The sequence below is a fragment of the Scyliorhinus torazame genome, chromosome 1, assembly GCF_047496885.1.
Source record: "Scyliorhinus torazame isolate Kashiwa2021f chromosome 1, sScyTor2.1, whole genome shotgun sequence".
Lineage (NCBI taxonomy): Eukaryota > Metazoa > Chordata > Chondrichthyes > Carcharhiniformes > Scyliorhinidae > Scyliorhinus > Scyliorhinus torazame.
This window is the reverse complement of record NC_092707.1, coordinates 169,984,737-170,004,750: the sequence shown is the minus strand read 5'-3', so window position 1 is coordinate 170,004,750 and position 20,014 is coordinate 169,984,737. Positions and strand designations below refer to the sequence as shown.

Genomic DNA, 20,014 nt, shown 5'->3' with positions numbered 1-20,014 from the left:
TTAGACGGGACGTTCGCGAGTCTGGGAGCAGACAGAAAAATATGGGTTGCCACCTGGGAATGCATTTCGCTATATGCAAGTGAGGGCATTTGTGAGGCAACAGGTGAGGGAATTTCCGCAGCTCCCGGCACAAGAGATCCAGGACAGAGTGATTTTGGGGGCATGGGTGGGTGATGGTAGGGTGTCAGATATATATAGGGAAATGAGAAACGAGGGGGAGACGATGGTAGAGGAGCTGAAGGGAAAATGGGAGGAGGAGATGGGGGAAGAGATTGAGGAGGGGCTGTGGGCAGATGCCCTAAGTAGGGTAAACTCTTCGTCCTCGTGTGCCAGGCTCAGCCTGATACAATTCAAGGTTCTACACGGCGCATGACGAGAGCAAGGCTGAGTAGATTTCTTGGAGTGGAAGATAGGTGCGGGAGATGCGCGGGAAGCCCGGCGAACCACACCCACATATTTTGGTCATGTCCGGTATTGCAAGGGTTCTGGGTGGGTGTGGCAAAAGTGATCTCGAAGGTGGTGGGGGTCCGGGTCAAACCAAGCTGGGGGTTGGCTATATTTGGGGTTGCAGATGAGCCGGGAGTGCAGGAGGCGAGAGAGGCCGATGTTTTGGCCTTTGCGTCCCTAGTAGCCCGGCGAAGGATTCTACTTATGTGGAAAGAAGCTGAGCCCCCGGGTGTGGAGGCCTGGATCAATGACATGGCAGGGTTCATAAAATTGGAGCGGATAAAGTACGCACTAAGAGGTTCGGCTCAAGGGTTCACCAGGCGGTGGCAACCGTTCCTCAACTATCTCGCAGAGCAATAAGGGAAAATAGGAAAGGTAGCAGCAGCAACCCAGGGGGGGAGGGAGGGCTCATTTGGGTCCTCAGGGTTTTGTGTGTTTATATATTAGTTATTTATATTAGATGTTACGGAGTTACTATTTTAGTTACTATTTCTGTTGTTTCTTATTTTGTTGTTGGCAGTTGCCGTTAGTTAGCATATTATTTTTTTTTTTTTAAAAAACAATCAATGTATATATTATTACAAAGTTGTAAAATGGGAAATTTTTGTTTGATCGAAAAACTTTAATAAAATATATATTTTTTAAAACACAGACCATGTGTAACCTTCAAAAGCATCAGGATAGGTTGGGAGCCGAGTTTTAAAAAGTATAGAACAGTGGCTAAATAAACAGTCATCGAATACAAAAGCAAGGAAGTTAGGCTAAAGTTTTATACACCACCTTCCCAGCTGGTGTATTGTGGTCAATTCGGGACACATATGGGAAACTGCCAAAGCCTTGGAGGGTGGAGGGGAGATTTGCTAAAGGTGCTTAAAAGCATTAAGTAGTTCAGTTTTTCCTCATTTACTTTGTGTCCAGCAGACGAGTCAGCAGCCAGGGGACACGTATAGAAAGTGACAGACAGAAGAATCAGGAACATATTTTTCCAGAAAATTGTGATCTGGAATGCAACGCCAGAGAGGGTGCTGGAAGGAGTTTCAGTAATAACTTGCATTAAAAAATTGGATGATACTTAATGAGGAAAAATTCACAATTATTGGAAAGGGTCAGGGGAGTAGAACAAATTGAGGAGCACTTTTAAAGAGCTGGCACAGCACAATGAGCTGAAGCGCCTTTTACTTTCTATGATTAAAGCAGCTTAGTCCATATATTGGCATCTCTGCACGAGTGGGAGTGGATAAATGTCATATTTTCTTTTATCCTAAAATCGGTTTATTCACTGGCCATTTGTTGTCACTGATTTAGTTAGCTGTTTAAGGGACTGCTACAGATTGAAGTATATCCATTTCTTCAAACTCTACTAGGATTCTTCTGATGGTCTTTATCACACAACAGATATATGTGCAACGATCATAAGTGTTTGCTCTGTAGATGTTGGTCTTGTTTACTGCTCCTTTTTCAAATTTGAATATCACGTTTCCACTTAGATGATAATTTGATGCAATTGGAATCAAATACTCACAGCACATTGGATATTTTTAACCCCAACATCAAACATCCAAACATTTTTAAAAGAGTGAAAATGTAAAAAAAAATCCAGAGAATTATAAAAATGTGTAATTTATTTCTTGGATAAAACAATCTAAAAGAGCATTTATATCACATACATTTACAACACAGCTAATTTACAATCACACAAGCTGAATACAAGTGGAAACTACATTATAATTACAATAATCATTTCTCTAGATATCGGAATATACTTCTGTTTTGGGTGCTATTTGTTGGTGTCTTCTCAGTCCGTGGGCGCTTTGCTAATGAAGTGGTTGGAGTAACAGCTGCCTTTCTTTTTGTCTGCAAAATAAAGTGGATTCATTAGTTCTGTTGATGATATACTTCCACACATTATCAGCGGCTTCAGCAAAAACAGCCATCTTCAGATAAGGCTGCAGCATTTGCAATAACCTTCAGCAAGAAGTGCCAAGTGGATGAAAACCATGGCCTCTTCTGGAGGTCCCCAGCATCACAGATCACAGTTTTCAGCCAGTTCAATTCACTGAAGGCACTGTTTTCTGCAAAGGCTATGGGCCCTAACAATATTCTGGCAATAACATTGAAGGCTTGTGCTTCAGAACCTGCCACATCCCTGCAATGAGGAAAATTGTCTGGGCATGTCCTGTGCACACAAAAGCAGGACAAAGTACAGGCCAATTATCACCCTATCAGTTTACTCCCCATCATCAGTAAAGTGATAGAAGGGGTCATCAACAGTGCTATCATGTGGCACTTGTTTTGCAATAAACTGCTCATGGACACTCAGTTGGTGTTTCACCAGGGCTAATCCGCTCCAGACCTCATTACAGCCTTGTTTCAAACATGGACAAAAGAGCTGAACTCCAGATGTGAGGCGAGAGTGACTACCCTTGTCACTTGACCAAGTACAGCATCAGGAAGCCCCAGTGGAGTCAATGGGTATCAGGGAGAAAACTCTCCACTGGCTGGAGTCAAATTTGGCACAAAGATGGTTGCGGTGATTGGAGGTCAATCATCTCAGCCCCAGGAAATCACTGCAGGAGTTCCGCAGGATAGTGTTGTAGAGCCAACCATCTTCAACAATGACCTTCCTTCCATCATAAGGTCAGTGGCAGAGGTGTTCTCTGATGACTGCACAATGTTCAGCATAATTCGCAACTCCTCAGATACTGAAGCAGTACCATGTCCAAATGCAGCAAGACATGGACAAACGGACTTGGGCTGACATGTGGTAAGTAACATTTGTGCCACACAAGTGCCAGGAAATAACCATTTCCAACTAGAGAGAATCCAACTATTGCACTTTAAGGTTGCAGTAACTCACCTGACTCCCCAAAGCCTAGCCACCATCTACAAGGCTAAGTCAGGAGTGTGATGAAATACTCTCCACTTGCCAGAGTACAGCTCCACCAAACACAAGCAGCCCACTTAACTGGCATCCACGCCACAAACAGTCATTCCCTCCACCATCAATCCATAGTGATAGGAGTGTGTACCATCTATAAGTTGCACATCATAAATTCACCAGGGCTCCTTAGATAGCATCTTCCAAACCCATGACTGCTACTATCTGAACGACAAGGACACTTAGGAACACTAACATCTGGAAGTTCCCCTCCTAGTTGCTGACCATCCTGACTTGGAAATATATCACTGTCACTGGGTCAAAATCCTGGAAGCCCCTCCCTAACAACATAACAGGACTGCAAAAGTCCTAAAAGACTTCTCACCTCCACCTTCTCAAGGGCAATTAGTGATGAGCAATGAATGAAGGCTTAGCCAGCGACACCTACATCCCATTAACGAAAAAAACATGGTAGAACAATGGAACACGGCTTTGTAAGTTGAACTTTATTAGTCTCGTAGGTAGGGTTACGGCAGATCTACTGAGTTGGGGATAGTATTCCCCTGTCATTGGCAAGTCAGGTGCAGGCAGTGAGGAATATTTTGCCACGGTGTTCATTTGTATTTCCGTGCTTGACGGTCTTTTTGCCCAAATCATTTTTTTAAGGGTGTGGATAGGTTGGTTTCATCATTTGTCCATGCAGTATGGTAGCTAGATTAGGAAGACTGTACTTCAGAGGGGGTGGCAGTCTTGGAGGTTGGGCCTTCCGAATCTGTTGTACTATTACAGGGCAGTGACTGCGAAGAGGTAGGAGTTGGGAGACGGAGGCTTTGTGGGCGAGGATGGAAGCAGGTTCCAGTAGGGGGTCGGGGTTGGAGGTGCTGGCAACGGCGCCGCTCCAGTTTGCCCCAGTGAGGTATTCGGGAAGTCCTGTGATGGTTGCCATGCTGAAAATATAGAGGCAACTTTGGCAGCACTTTAGGTTCGGGGTGGGGTCTAGGTTGATGCCGATCGGAGAGAATCATGGGTTTGTGCCGGGGTGAGTGGATGAGAGAATGGGAGCAAAGAGGGGTGAAGGAGATGAAGCTCTTGCTTTTAGAAAGGTGGTTCGCGAGTTTAGAGGAGTAAGGAGCAAAGTTTGGGTTCCTGCATAGGGAGAATTTTAGGTACCCGCAGGTGCAGGACTTTGTGAAAAAGGTCTTTCCGACATTTCCGGTAGCTTCCTCCTCATTGCTGGAAGTGTTGTTATCGGTAATGGAGGATGGGGTCATCTTGGTAATTTATGGTCGGAGTTTGGAAGAGAAGGGGTCTCTGGAGGGGTGGGTGGGAGAAGTTAGGAATGGCACTGGAGGAGGGAGTTGTGGTGCGAGGTGCTGCGGATGGTGAATGCCTCAACCACGTGTGCAAGGCTAGGTTGATATAGCTGAAGGTTGTACATTGGGTGCACCTGACGAAGCCGAGGATGAGCCGGCTGTTTGAGGGGGGTGGGGGGTTTAAGAGGATATTTGAGAGTGGTGTGAGAGGGGCCCAGCTAATCATGTACACATGTTCTGGCCCTGCTAAAGTTATAGACATTTTGGAGGTCGTTCTTCAGCACCATATTTGGAGCCTGATCCCCTGGAGGTCATAATCATGGTGTCAGACCTGCTGGAGGGAGATGTTATAGCCTTCACCTCGCTGATCACTCAGGCGGGTTCTGTTGAGGTAGAGGTCAGCTTCTCCACCCGTGCCTCGGCATGGCTGGGGGATATAATGGGAGTTCATTTAAGAAAAAAATTTGGCGTACCCAATTATTTCCCCCCCAATTAAGGAACAATTTAGCATGGCCAATTCACCTAACCGGCACATCTTTGGGTTGTGGAGGCGAGACCCACGCAAACACGGGGAGAATGTACAAACTCCACACAGTGACTAATGGAGCTCCTGCATTTACAGAAGGTGAAGTTTGCCCTACGAACCCCTTTCCACAAGAGATGGGGTTTGTTTATTCTGCATTTCAGGGAACTAGTTAGTCAACTGTTTGGGCGGGGGTGGGGGAGGGGGGTGTTTGTGCTGGGTTTATTTTGTGTTGTAATGTTTCGTAAATGTTAAAAACTTGAATTAAAATACTTTTTTTTAAAAAAAAGAACAATGGAGCACAATTGTGCAAGTCTGTCCCATCAGCTCCTAACGTGTATTTTTCCATTTACTCATCATAGAATTTACAGAGCAGAAGGAGGCCATTCAGCCCATCGAGTCTGCACCGGCTCTTGGAAAGAGCACCCTACCCAAGGTCAACACCGCCACCCTATCCCCATAACCCAGTAACCCCACCCAACACTAAGGGCAATTTTGGACACTAAGGGCAATTTATCATGGCCAATCCACCTAACCCGCACATCTTTGGACTGTGGGAGGAAACCGGAGCACCCGGAGGAAACCCACGCACACACGGGGTGGATGTGCAGACTCCGCACAGACAGTGACCCAAGCCAGAATCGAACCTGGGACCCTGGAGCTGTGAAGCAATTGTGCTATCCACAAGGCTACCGTGCTGCCCGAAACCAAATTGGAGAATGTGGGCTTCATCTTTAATACCATTAGCCAATAAAAAAACTATCAAGTCTTGAAAATTTTAACTGACCCAGCTCTGCTGCTTTTTTGGGAATGTACCAGTTTTCCATTACCGATTGAATGGAAAAGCGATTTCTGATGCACACCTCCAGTTTAAATTTTCCTTCCTTATTCTGGGTTTCCCCTTCCAGAGGAAGTATATGCATCTGTCCTATCACGTCCATTTATAGAACGTACAACATCTTGATTAGATCACCCATCAACCTTCTAAACACAAGGGAATATGAACAAAATATTTGCACGTTGCCCTCAAGCAACCCTTAAAGTCTGGTTGAATTCTGGTGAATATGAACTGTGCTCCCCTCATGGAGGTCAATATACCTCCCAAGATTAAATATCCCAAAATAAAAGCATACTTCAGAAGGGGGTCTATCAAAGGATCTGTACAACTGAACTAGCATTTCACTTTTGAATTCCAACCCCCTTCTGGTAAAGGCCAACATTCCATTTGTCTTTTAGATTATGTTTTGCATTGGCTTTTCGCTATCTGCGTACCTGTGCACCCAAGTACTTTGCTCTTCCACAAATATTCTGATTTGTCTTTCACAGATGTTATTAGTTAATTATCCAGAAGCACTCGGTGACCAAGAGATCGATCCTTTGTCCCCTCATATTTCTCATCTACATGCTGCCACACGGCAAGCTGCAGCATTACCACCATTGACAAAATATTGATGGCCAATCTGAAAGTGAACCACGTGACATCAGAGATAGAAAGAATGCAGTGGTATTCATATCCGGCATACTCGTATTTTTCTGTTCTTACCTGTGGCTTTGATGCTGTTGTTTTCTTTTCAGCCTTTTCTGGAGATAATGTATGGAAGACAAAGTTACGGGAGCTGGCACGAGGAGCATTTAGATTCACATCTGACATTGCTGCTAGTTTCTGTAGTACTTCGCGGGGTCGATTTAATAGGGATCCATTTTTCATCTAATAAATATATATTAAAAAAAAAGCCATGAAAAGTCAGTAACATCTCCCTCCCCCGCCATGTAGACTTTTGATTCTCTGAAGGTATGAAGCAAGCCACTGTATCACAGAGAAATTGAAGTTTTAGTATTTACACATATAATTACAACAGTCCGATAAAGTGACATTCTTGAATCTGGCAGCCTTGAAATGGTTGCTGTCAACCATCTCAAAAAGAACCCCATTACAAACTGAAGGAGAAATGCCTTTGAGCTTACCCAATTTTCATATGTGGGAAACTGCTTAAAATTCAATTGGCATGGAAGTCTATTGATGGGACTGGATTTTCTTATTTTCACTAAATTTATTTCTTTGATGAAGCCGATTCTTACAGAAAAACCGGACTTAAAAAAAACCAAACTGGAAACTCTCCCCGTTAGTACTTTGGCTTTGACCGGCTTGTGAAAAAGGGTAGGGGGTAAACCATTGCTGCTAGATTCTGTCCTGCGGCTCTGGCAGTGGTCAGTTGGCACTGCATAATAACTGACGCCAACATCACCTAATTCTCTCCTCTTCCTTTACTCCAAAGAAAATATATCCTGCCTGCATAATGTATCCCTTCCCTTCACCAAATTACCAGTACACATCTATCATGAACTTGTTCTCAGTGGAAATACCAGTTCTAAAGTCAAGTCTCACTCTAATGCAATGGCTGCACACTGGTATACCTTGTGGTACAACCTCACAAAATATCCTGCAGAATAAAAAAAGTTGAACGAAATGCAGTCATTGCCTACTCAGTCGAACTAAGCTGATCCCTGAATATTTGTGATGAATAATAATAAAAAAAGAGTCTTATGATGACATTCATATACGCTTAAGCAGAGAGTTACTGATGGCTGGGGACTTTCAGAGTTGGACTGTTCCAGATTACTTCCCAAGACTGGTCAAAAACACCAACTCGAAATTAAATGCAACAAACTACATTCAACTTTCAGCATTAGTTCACGGATGCAGACTCTATACAAGAGGAGTTCAAAAAAACTGTAATGATTCGATAAAATGAAGGGTTTTATTTAAGTGGTTACAAAAAGGCAATAAAATTTAGAAATTAACCCAAGAACACTATTTTTTAAACTCTCATATCCCTACCGCATTTTTGGAAAACATAAATTTGGGAGCATTTTCTGAAACTCATGTGCAAGCAACCAATTCAATAATCAACACATACCCAAAGGACAGAGGAGGATTTCTGGGGCTGGAGTCCCATCGATTCCTGTTGCTGCCTTTCTGTAACTGCTTCCATGGAGCTACCTGCAAACCCACATATGGCAAGCATTAGGGTGAGCCTCCTTCTAATGAGGTGTGCTTTACACAAGTAATCCAAACAGTTGAAGATTAGTTCTACATTTTATGGTGTAATCTCAACCCTATTCAAATGGACAAGTATCCACATGTTTCCACACAAGATATACTTTTGATAAAATTTGGTGTAATGATTACGTTACTATAACTAAAATACATTTAAGAACAGAATGAAAATTGGTCCCACTTGTGACATGGCACTTCGTTTTCACTTATTCATTTAAATCAGAAAATGTTTCTTGCTAAGTAATAGAATGCTGTGACAAACATTTCAACATTTCACAATACCTTTCTGCAAAGCTTTCACAGTAATTTTCTTTGCCAGTTTCATGAATTGGCTGTCTTCACCAACCTCTTCTTCACTTCCTGCATCCTGTGACTGGAGCGAAAGGAAGACAGATTATACTTCAATCTGATGAAATCCAGTAGATTTAACCTTAAATTGGAAAGATCTAAATAAACATTTGCTTCCACAGAATCCCTACAGTGCAAAATGGAATCATGTGATCCATCGAGTCAGCACTGACCCTCCGAAAGAGCACACCAACCAGGCCCACTCCCCTGCTCTATCCCCGTAATCCCATGCATTGATCATGGCCAATCGTTGGGCAGCATGGTAGCACAAGTGGATAGCACTGTGGCTTCACAGCGCCAGGGTCCCAGGTTCGATTCCCCGCTGGGTCACTGTCTGTGCGGAGTCTGCACATTCTCCCTGTGTCTGCGTGGGTTTCCTCCGGGTGCTCCGATTTCCTCCCACAGTCCAAAGACGTGCAGGCTAGGTGGACTGGCCATGCTAAATTGCCCTCACTGTCCAAAAAGATTAGAAGGGGATATTGGGTTACGGAGATAGGGTGGAAGTGAGGGCTTAATGTGGGTTGGTGCAGACTTGATGGGCTGAATGGCCTCCTTCTGCACTGTATGTTCTAATCCACCTAACCTGCAAGAGGAAACCGGAGCACCTGGAGGAATCCCACGCAGACACGGGGAGAAAGTGCAAACTTCACAGTCACCCTTCGCACTGTGAAGCAGTAGTGCCAACTACTGTGCCAGTATGTTAAAGTTGCATGCAGATCAAAACATTTTATTTTGGACTATGCTCCTAAGTGAATAAGAAATTTTATCTGACTCCTATCTTCAAAGTAGAGGGCAAAAGAAGCCTTGAATTGCATTTGAACTAAAATTACACCTCAGTGCTGCAGACTTTCACATCTCCTTGCCTTAGCATCGGGGAGGGGGGGGGGGGGGGGGGGGGGGAGAGAGAGAGAGAGAGAGAGAGAGAGAGAGAGAGAGAGAGAGAGAGAGAGAGGGAGGGAAGGAAGGAGGGGGGAGAGGGAGGGTCGGAGTTCTTCCTCATTTTGATATGTTGACTGAGTAAAGTCACAGCCTGTTATAGCAGCATATTACACCTTGAAAGATATCCTGCCGTTACATTACAGATCTTCTAAAACCTAACTAATATATGTTGGTTTATTAAGGCAATAGAATTAAAATAATAGATTTAGTTTAAAACACTGATGACTTCTGCAATGAGATTTGATTAGTCAAACAGAATTTGGAATTTCAGCCAGTTTGAATTAATATTGATCAAAGCCCCATCAAAACATTATCTTATAAAAAGCTACTTGCCGATAGTATCGCTGAGCCAAAAATGCTGAATCATAAGTCTTTAATCACTTCGTAACCACTCTTGGGGCTCTTAACCTAATACATGAGCATGTAAGCAAATGACCCTTATTATTGTGGTCCCTTTTCTCCCCTCACCAATTCTGCAAAAACCTGATAAGTAAATAACTGGCCAAGGAACAGTGTCAGATCCCAAAATATCAAATTATGTAGCAATGTTGATTTAAGCACTACTAAATATGGTTGCTGCAAGAATGCAAAAGGTTAGGGCGTGATTCTCAGGCCTAGCTGTACTCTCGCTCAAGCAAAACAAAGCTGGTGAATAGAGAGAGGCTGAAAAAGAGAACCGTGCCAGGTGCCAAACAATTTGCGATGCAACCGGCAAGCAAAATCGGGATCTCACCGAGAAACCAAATCCCCACTTTATCATAGAATTTACAGTGCAGGAGGCCATTCAGCCCATCAAGTCTGCACCTGCTCTTGGAAAGAGCACCCTACTTAAGCCCACACCTCCACCCTATCCCCGTAACCCAGCAACCCCATCTAACCCAAGGGCAATTTAGCATGGCCAATCCACCTAACCTGCATATCTTTGGATTGTGGGAGGAAACAGGAGCACCCGGAGGAAACCCACGCAGACACGGGGAGACCGTGCAGACTCCGCACAGGGTAACCCAAGCAGAAATCAAACCTGGGACCCTAGTGCTAACCACTATGCTACCATGCTGCCCCAAAGCCCTATTTCCATACAATTAATGGGAGCTACCCCATATCCAATGGCCTCCCATCATTCAGCGACCTCCCCAGCAAATGGTCATGCTGGTGCCGATTAATATTCCCTTTTTAAAAATATGAACCTGGCAGAAGGGCTTCAGCACAGAGCCCGGAGGCTGAAGACGATGGCTAATAGGGAATTGGCAATTGTGGTTAAACGAGCACTTCACACAACCCAAGTTCATTCCCGTAGGTGGGCTGACCATGTAGCATGGGGTAATCATTACCTAGCATCCCAATCAGACCGTTAAGCTGAACACTGTGGAAGGCAACACCACAGAGGCAACAGCCAACTTCCGAACACCCAAGGGATGGGACACAGCTCCAGAGACAAGTCCACAGCCGGAGAGTGGGTGAGTGCAATGGGGAGTGCACCAGCTCCCGGTCCAGGAGGTATGAGCGGGTGTCCTGGGTCTGGGGTCCAGTGAGGGGAGCCAGCTGCGGCTGGATGTGCTTGGGCAGGGCGTTCCGGGCATGGGGTAAGAGGATCAATGGGGGAATGGAGGGTCCTGGGGTGGGAGCCATTGCTGTTTGTCAGTGCAACACCCTCTCCCAATTCCCTACAGATATTGAAGGGTACAGACAGTATTTCGGACCCTGCAGAACTTGCCCAAGTGGAGCGGCTGCTAGGCCTGGCGCCGACAGCAGCACCTGCAGATGCTCAAGATGGTGGCTCATGTGCCGGATCTCACCCAATACCCAGAGGACTCGGCCGCCCATCAGGCCAGGGAGGGACCCAGAGTTGGAGTCCTGCGGCTGCCCAGAGTGTACAGGCATCACTGGTAGTTTGAACAAATGACTGACAACACGTGCCACAGGTGGTGCCGCCTCAACAAGGAGATGGTGCGGCACCAATGCCATGTCGTCGTGGATTTAGCACCACAGGATGAGGACACCCGCAACTGCAGCTCTGAACTTTACGCCCCAGGATCCTTCCAGGGCTCGAGTGGGGACCCGCGTGGAATCTCGCAGGTCACAGGCCACATGTGCATCCAACAGGTCACGGATGCCCTGTTTGCCCAGATGGAAAACATCAACTTTGACATGGACCAAGCCCAAGATGCCCGGGTAGTAGGATTCTCCAGCATCGCCAGGATGCCCCAGGTCCAGGGGTTGATGGACTGCAAGCATGTTGCCCTGCGCTCACCTGGCCATCTGGGAATGCCCCACGTTAACAGGAAAGGGGTTCCACTCCCTCAACATACAGCTCAAGTGCGATCACATGAAGATCAGAAACGTGGGTGCACCCTTCCCAGGTAGTGTGCACGACAGCTATATTCTGGCACAGTTAGTCAACCCCAGCCTCTTTGAGGACCACCCAGGATGGATGGCTCTTGGAGGATAAGGGGTACCCGCTGAGGACCTGGCTAATGACGCCAGTACAGAGGCCGGAGACCGAGGCAGAAATCCAATACAACCAGCTCCATGTGCCCACTTGAACGGTCATTGAGCAGTGCTCAAACTGTGGTTCCGATGCCTCAACCATTGCGGTGGTGCCTTGCAGTATAATGTCGGAGGGTTGCCCGCTTTGTGGTGGTCTGCTGTATCTTCCACAACCTGGCACAGCAGCAGGCGACATGCTGGAGTTTTGGGATGAGGAACATGTGGCCACCTCAGAGGAGGAGGATGACAAGGATGATGCCGACAAGGATGATGAGGTGGCGCCGGACCAGAAGGAGGCTGCAGGACAGGTGGCAGCGACGAGGGTCCGGCACCCAAATGGCCAGAGAGGCCCTTATACTCTCCCGCTTCACTTAAGACATGGCCTGGTCCGTCATCGCTGCCGTGCCAATCTTCATTTCTCACCCTCCCAGGGTATGTGCTACATCACTCCAGGGTGCTGGGACTGTGTCGGCACTGTCAGCGGAACACTGTCGCGGGCAGGGGGTGGTGATAATCTGCAGTAGGCCGAGTGCTGGTGCTCCTTTGTCTATGCCATAGTCTGGCCCCTGCCTATCCGTTGAGTGCTCGCTCACACCCACCATCTGCATAGTGCGCCCGGGGCGGGGGATGCCTGGAGTGATGGGTCAAGGGTTCAGAGGTCAGACCGCATTGCAGAAGAAAGTGACAAAGAGGAGTCATACGGCTTGTGCTCAGGGGTTTTTAATGTGTCGCAGGTGTCCAACAATTCCCCACCACACCCGCATTCCCCAACACCCTAGCTCCCAACCCTCTCCTCCTCCAGTGATCCTCAATGTGCTTAACCCTCCTAACTCAACCACTTAGCTTGCCCAGTTGCCTTCGATGATTCTGGGAGACGTCCTCTGGGGCTGTAGGGCCCCAGGGCACTTGTTGATGACACAAGCACAGCCCTGCCGCTCTGTCACATGTGCTGACTTCGAGGCTCGGCCTCATTAGAGGGGGCAGAACTCGGGGGAGCTGGTGGATGGGTCCAAGTTGGCTCCCCCTCCTTCCACTTGGTGTCCAGATGGCCCTGGGGTTCATCGCGGGACTAAGGGGCAACTGGTTCAAGCCCCGGGTGCCCCTGCACCATCTGGCTCTGCCAGCCCTGGCGGCTCCTTGATGCCTGCACCAAGGTGTTGATGCCCTCAGCGATGCCCCTCACTGATTGGGACATGCTGCGCAGCACCTCGGCCATTCCCACCCGAGAGCGGGACATGTTCCCACAGCACCTCATCACGGCCAGCCTGGCCATGTCCTTCACCGAGTTGGACATCCAGCCGAGGCCCTCAGCCATGGTAGTCACCGACTGCGCCACTCCTTGGACACCTTGACACATGCTGTCGATGTCATGCACCAGGCTCTCCACTGCAGTCGCCACCCGAGCAGTGTTGGTCTCGGTGCCACGCATTGTTGGCGCCATCGCCTGTGCCCATAGCTTCTGAGACTCCTCAAAGCAGATATGGACGTCTGGAGTGTCGCTGACAGCTCCATTTGAATGTCCTGGCCATACCCAAATGCCTCCATCAACTACGGGTAACCCTGTACCAGAGGCTGTCTCGCCTGGGGTTCTTCCCACCTCATGATATGCATCAGCAGTTGTGTGGTGCTCAGAAGATTGTGCCCCAGAAGCTTGACTACTACAGCAGCTCGGGCTGCCCTGTGGCTCACTCACCGTGACCCTCAGGGGGAACAGGACATCCAGCCTGCCTTTCACCAAATCGAGGAGCTTTCCCAGTTCTGCATCCCTGAATCGTGGATCCGTTTTTCTCGGTGCCATGGTTGCGAGCTGAGCAGGGCTGGCTGTGCAAGGTAATGGGGAAGCTGGCAAGCACGGTCCCAGCGAGTCAGCTGTTGAGCCTCAAATAGGGCGGCACGGTAGCAAAGTGCTTAGCATGGTATTTCCCAGCGCCAGGGTCCCAGGTTCGATTCCCACTTGGGTCACCGTCTGTGCGGAGTCTGCACGGGTTTCCTCCCACAATCCCGAAAGACGTGCTGTTAGGCAATTTGGACATTGAATTCTCCCTGTGTACCTGAACAGGCGCCGGAATGTGGCGACTGGGGGCTTTTCACAGTAACTTCATTACGGTGTTCATGTAAGCCTACATCTGACAATAAAGATTATTTTTAAAAATTATAAAAATTTTCGACGGAAAGCCCATGGAGCCTCATTAAGTGGACCAATTAACGTTGAATAGCATTTCCGGCCTCACTGGGCAGAGTGCCGCGAAGCTCCCGGCAGTTCCAGCTCGCTACCACACTTGGAAATCTTTCTGGAGAATTACGCCCTTAGTTTTGGCATTTCACAGTAAAATTAAGTGCATCTAACAGATGAACAGAAAACCAGCTGACAAAAAAATACCTGCTCACGAAGCCACTGCTCTCGTTCAAACCGATCTTTTCGCCATTTTACTTCGGACTCATCTACTTCCTCCTCATTTGGTTCATCCTCAGAATCTCCACGAAACAAATCAGTCTGAGAAGAATCATCTGAAAATAAAACAAAGTTACATTACTCAAAATAATGAAGGTTTTAAAATTAAACCAGGAGCAATTCACATTCCCCTCCTTCTCTGTCTGCCTTTCAAAACAGACTCTGTTACCTACAACACAATGGATCTGGTCACAGTCCACTGGAAGATGGATACTGCATCTCAGGTCAATAATAAAAGGAGACTATAATAAATAGATGGTGACTTTCTTAGCTCAAGACAGTGAAAGAGTCACCAACATGACCAACAGATTAAAGCTACAGCTGCTTCAACCCAAATGATGTTAAAGATCACCAATCTGGTTTGTCCTAAAAGGAAATTGCATTGCACTAATGCAGCTTGTATTGCATAAAGTTATCTGTCAATATTTTAAAATGTTAGAATTTAACCAAGTTACCCACATTTGAGCAACACTTCTTTTGTATGTAACGAGCCATTATGACTCGCTCTTCACATCCCCCCTGAGGATCGTGTACTTTGAAGTTAAAGTAAAAGCCCCATATCAAACAACATATTTTAGAAACAAATGTTCGTTGATAGTTAGTTAATGGAAGTCCTATTTAAAAAAGAAAATTTCAGACTAAAAAAAACTCCCACGATAACCCCATGATGATCTCATCTTAACATTTTGATAATTGGAAAAACACTGAATAAACATACCAATATTTTTCCAACGGAATTTCCGTGCACGACCTGGTCCATCACTATGCAGGTCCCCATCAGCTAGGTATTGTTCTTGGTAAAGACGCAATTGTCGCTTGTCTTCATCCATCAATACCTTCCTGCAAGTGGTGGGGTCATGAAATGGAAGAAAGGAATCAGTACTTTCGCGATAACAAAAAAAATCAACAGAAAATACAATCTGCTCCCAAGTGCTAAGCAGTAAAATCTATGGTATCTTTCTTCTCCTTGAGAGTTAACCTCCAACATTCATTTTTTATTTGAGCGTGGAATTTAACTGAAGATCTTGGAGGACAAGTCGAGAGGACGGTAACGGTTTCTCAGGTTATGTTTAATTCCATATGGCCTTGCCAAGTATCGATCTGGTTAATTAACGGGACAATGAGCTCTTTAATTTGATTTACTGTGTAATTTGATCACTGGATTTCCAGAAACAGATATACAACCAAAATACACAAACTGTAAACTTGTCCTTTGGAATTACATTATACAAATACTCTAAAGAAGCTTCTTCATATTTCAAGAAAAATCCACAATTGCTGACCAGGAATCTTCTTGAAGTAACCATATTTCAAAAGATGGGGGAAAAAAAGCAGAACATAAATTCTGGGAGAATCATCAGTGCATAGAAAAAGATGCATCCAGGCAACATAAATGGCCCAGATTCTGCAGCCAGATACGGACAGCTGCCACAAACTTTGTGGGCTTGGTTGAGTGCAGTGCGAGGTCCAGGGTCCATATGTTAGATTGAAGAATTCTCATGAGCCATGCAGAGCTTAAATTAGGATGTATAAAGCCAGTAGCATAAAAGTAGATTTAAATATACACGGAAAAACAATGAGAGAGATGAACTACAAAGAAGAATGAGAGACTGAAAAAGTAAAGTTCAAAAGTTTAAACTTCTAAGAATATTCTACTGAAGGACTCAAGACTCCATACTTATATACAATTTTAGTTTTCAGAACCAGAGAAGTTGTCAGAATTACTAATTATCGTGACATTAAAAATTACTCCAAAATGCATCAGCCCTAACTTTTTCTTTACAGATATGTCCCCCAACTTCAAATGTTACACACATTTCAATGCAGAGTCTGTTGCCAAATTTCTGTTTTACTACAATTTATGAAGAAAAAGAGTAAATTGGACCATGATGTCTGGATTTCCACTCTGGCCTGCACAAGAGCATACTCAAATTGCTGCCTAATTTATTCGTTAGCACGGTTAGCCTCCCTATTATTGCAAAATGCAGGCCTCTGCTTTTATGCAATTAAACTAAAGCTTACATTTCAATTCTGCTGGTCTTATTCTCTATATTCAATCTAAATCTGCATTGAATTGTTAGATCAGGAAATAGGTTTCATTGTCCCGAAACACTTCCTGGTTAATCCGGTTTAAACATGATGTGGAAATGCCGGCGTTGGACTGGGGTGAGTGCTGCTCCGAAAGCTAGTGTTTGAAACAAACCTGTTGGACTTTAACCTGGTTTGTAAGACTTCTTACAGTTTAAACAGTGTACTACGTCATCTGGCAAAAAGGCAGCAAAGTTCTACAAAGGTAATCCAGTGAAATAATCAAATCCTTTATTTCATCCTTGGCCTTTCTGCAGTATTACACATAGAAAAATGGGCCTACATGTTGGGCAAGTACTCACATGTGAATTTTGTTCACTTGTTCCTGCAGCTCCTCATCTGATGGCAGATCCTCTTCAATTACGTCCTCTTCATAGTCATCAGATTCTGCATCATATTCATCATCACTTGCCACTTCACTACCCGAGAGTTCAGCCTCATCCTCTACAAAATCTTTTAGTTTCCTATAAAATAATTTCAGATCAGAGACACACTTGGGACTAAATTAACCAATAATCTGATGCAGTATCTTAATGAAGATATATTCTCTATATTTATTACTTCAGAAGGCTGGGGTATTGTTTTTTGGCCAGCAGCAACCCGCATACATCAGTCAAATGGTGACTTTTCAGATGGAGTCTGGAGCGTGCATCTCAGGGTCACTTGACCAAAGGGCATCACAACCATACCATACCAGAAGTCAAAAGCAAAATGCCAGATATTATCTCTTTCTGAAGTCTTAATTAATTTTCCAATAAATGGAATAAAAAACAGATGTAGAGAATTCAGCTGATCACAGGTTACAATATTTAACTGAATACAAAAAACTTTTCCAATTAAGTCAAATAATGATCAAAGGAGATATTTGTTGGAAATACGAACATGCAAATTAGGAGTAGGTCGCTCAGCCCTTTGAACCTGCTCCGCCATTCAATTAGATCATGGCTGATCAAATTGCAACCTCAACCCCACATTCGCGTCAGCCCCCGATACCTTGTCAGTCAAGAATTTATGTAGATCTGCCTCAAAGACATTCACAAAGACTCTTCCATCTGCCATTTGAAGAGTTTCATAGACTCTCTAACCTCAGAGAAATTCTCCTCATCTGTCTTAAACAAGTGACCCATTATTTTTAAACAGTGATCCCCAGTTCTAGATTATAATACACATTAGAAATATAATCAAAGGAGCAGCTGTGGTTCGGGGAAGGAAGAGAGAGAAAATCTTTATTGTGCTCACAGTTTGCGTTTCATGAGAACCTCCCGGGCCATCTGCTCCTCTTCATCTTCCTCTTTTTCACTATCTTCCTCTTTATCACTTTTCTCATCCTGATTACAGAAATTTGACAAATTCATCTTTTTGTCATTATCAATTTCAGAAACAAAAATACCACACAAGACTTCAATTACATCATATTCTCTGCAGAAATTTATTAGAAGTAGTGTTTGGCATATTGGAAGCGACACAAATGCAACATCCTCTGGCAGCAATCTTCAATCCTGGAAGGGCACCCCTAACAAAACCAGTGTGAACTGTTCTGTTCATTTCACTAGACACCCTTCCAGCTTCTAAGCAGGGCTGCCAATTTATAGTTGCATTTTGCTCTTTGGTCCAGTAACCACTAGGAACTCTGTTGAGATTGCCCAAATGGATTTCATATCGGCCAAACGCAGTCGATTATAAACGAACTTGCACACTAAATGTCAGTTACAACCAAGACAGATCTTGCAGATTTACTCAGCAGTCCACCCAGCATTTACAGTGCTAATTTCAGCCCAAATCGTTCAGAGTTGAACCACTTTGGGTAGAATTCCAGCTCCCTTTACATAAAGGGTTTTGTCTAATCTACAGCTGACAGCAGCACACAACTATGAGTTCCATGGTCATGATTTTCATCAAAATGTTATGCCTCAACTTGGCTTACAACAGTCTTGATGGCAAAGATCCACTAATGTTCTCTTCATGTAACTGAAACACCTGTAGAAACCGTCTATTTGGCTACTCCGAGCTTCCATCTTCTCCAGCCTGCCTGCATTTCATCATTGGGATCACCCGAGCTCGGATGGCTCAGGATCCTTTTAACCAGTTTCAACCAGTCTCAGTTTCCTGAGAATTTTTGGCTTCCAGACTTTGTTTATTTAATATCCCTCAAACCCAGGTTGTTTGCCTTTTCAGCGAGGGTCTGTCACAAAACATACAAGCCTTGAAGCCATGCTTTCCATCATACATTTACTTCTGTAAACCCATTACTGAAAACCTATCAATTACTTTATTACCTACAGATACTATCCACAATGCCCTCCAGCCCAGTTTCCCCTATCCATCACCTATTAAGCACCAAGATCAAGCAAAACTCAGCATCCACTTTGTATGGTACTCTAGTGCTGCTCACTAATTAACCTTTTCTTCACTGTTCTCCGTTAACTTCCAGTCCTTCAATGTCTCAATAATTATTTAAAGCACTCGTACTGATGTTAAACTCAATCCATTATCTCGCCTTTGCATATCTCTTGGCCGCCTCTGCACTACAAACGGATCACCACCCTGTTCACTCTTGTGCCTTCAATTGCCTCAGATCTCACACTGGAATTATCTCCTTAAATCTCTAGTTGCATTCTACTTATTGCCCTTGTCTGTTCGCTGAGGCTCGATTGTTGTTACAACCAAAACGTATAAAAAGGTGGGTCTTTGCTTATTTCACAGGAAACTAGCACTTTAAATCCTTTCCTCTGCCCACCCCCACTGAATAATTATCCAATCTCCCTTTCTCCTCTGCCGCTCCACCCACTCCTACATGAGCAAGGCAGTCTCAGCTGTTCACACTATTTTCAACCCTCCATCCTGCACACCACAGCAGAAAAACACCATTACGTCAAAAGGAAATGACCATGTCTTGGACTGCATCTATCCTACTCTACCATGAATGTTATGGTTCAGTAAACCAAGTGTGTTTATTGCCTTAGCTGAAGGTTGTATTTGAACCTACAATGCTGCTAAATGGCCTTAACATTCAGAATTGGAACCAAATCACATTCCTAAAATTTCAAATCTACAATCTCTCACCTCACTTTCAAAGACTTCATCGTCTGTTAGCAGCTGAAACTGGTCATCTTCATTTTCCTCATCATCTTCCCTAAGTAGAGATTTAAAAAAGTGCTAAAGATAATAAGATGCACATTTCATTCAAGAGTAATATTCCAGCTCTTTAAAAAAAGGACTCCTGATCTAGACAACATTGAGCTTGGATCAAGATTCAGCGTTGCAAAATTGAAGTTTAGTCTTACTTGTCTGTTGGAAAAGAGCCCGAGCAAAGTGCAAGCACCTCAGTCATAAGATCATCAGATGCCGTGGTTGGTTTTGGTTGCTTTGCAGCAGAAGAGATGGAACACGAGGATTCCGCTATAGAGAAGGAAGTAGTAAAATTTTAATTCTATTCATTTGGGCGGCATTGTTACAAGAAACTGTCAAATTTATATTTGCC

At 44.9% G+C, this 20,014-nt stretch overlaps 1 protein-coding gene across 1 annotated transcript in view; it reads right to left on the bottom strand.

Annotated features, from left to right (window-relative positions):
* Positions 1-2,051: 2,051 nt before the first annotated feature.
* The window catches only part of LOC140416666 (claspin), a 63,273-nt gene continuing 45,310 nt past the window's right edge, over positions 2,052-20,014 (bottom strand). The window contains exons 17-26 of the mRNA XM_072501143.1: positions 19,818-19,932; positions 19,597-19,666; positions 17,773-17,861; positions 16,836-16,997; positions 15,164-15,285; positions 14,374-14,501; positions 8,502-8,592; positions 8,080-8,162; positions 6,705-6,869; positions 2,052-2,301 (exon numbers count right to left, since the gene is read on the bottom strand). Coding sequence (XP_072357244.1) covers positions 2,185-2,301; positions 6,705-6,869; positions 8,080-8,162; positions 8,502-8,592; positions 14,374-14,501; positions 15,164-15,285; positions 16,836-16,997; positions 17,773-17,861; positions 19,597-19,666; positions 19,818-19,932 — 1,142 coding nt within the window. The 3' untranslated portion in view covers positions 2,052-2,184. The remainder of the gene's footprint in view (positions 2,302-6,704; positions 6,870-8,079; positions 8,163-8,501; positions 8,593-14,373; positions 14,502-15,163; positions 15,286-16,835; positions 16,998-17,772; positions 17,862-19,596; positions 19,667-19,817; positions 19,933-20,014) is intronic.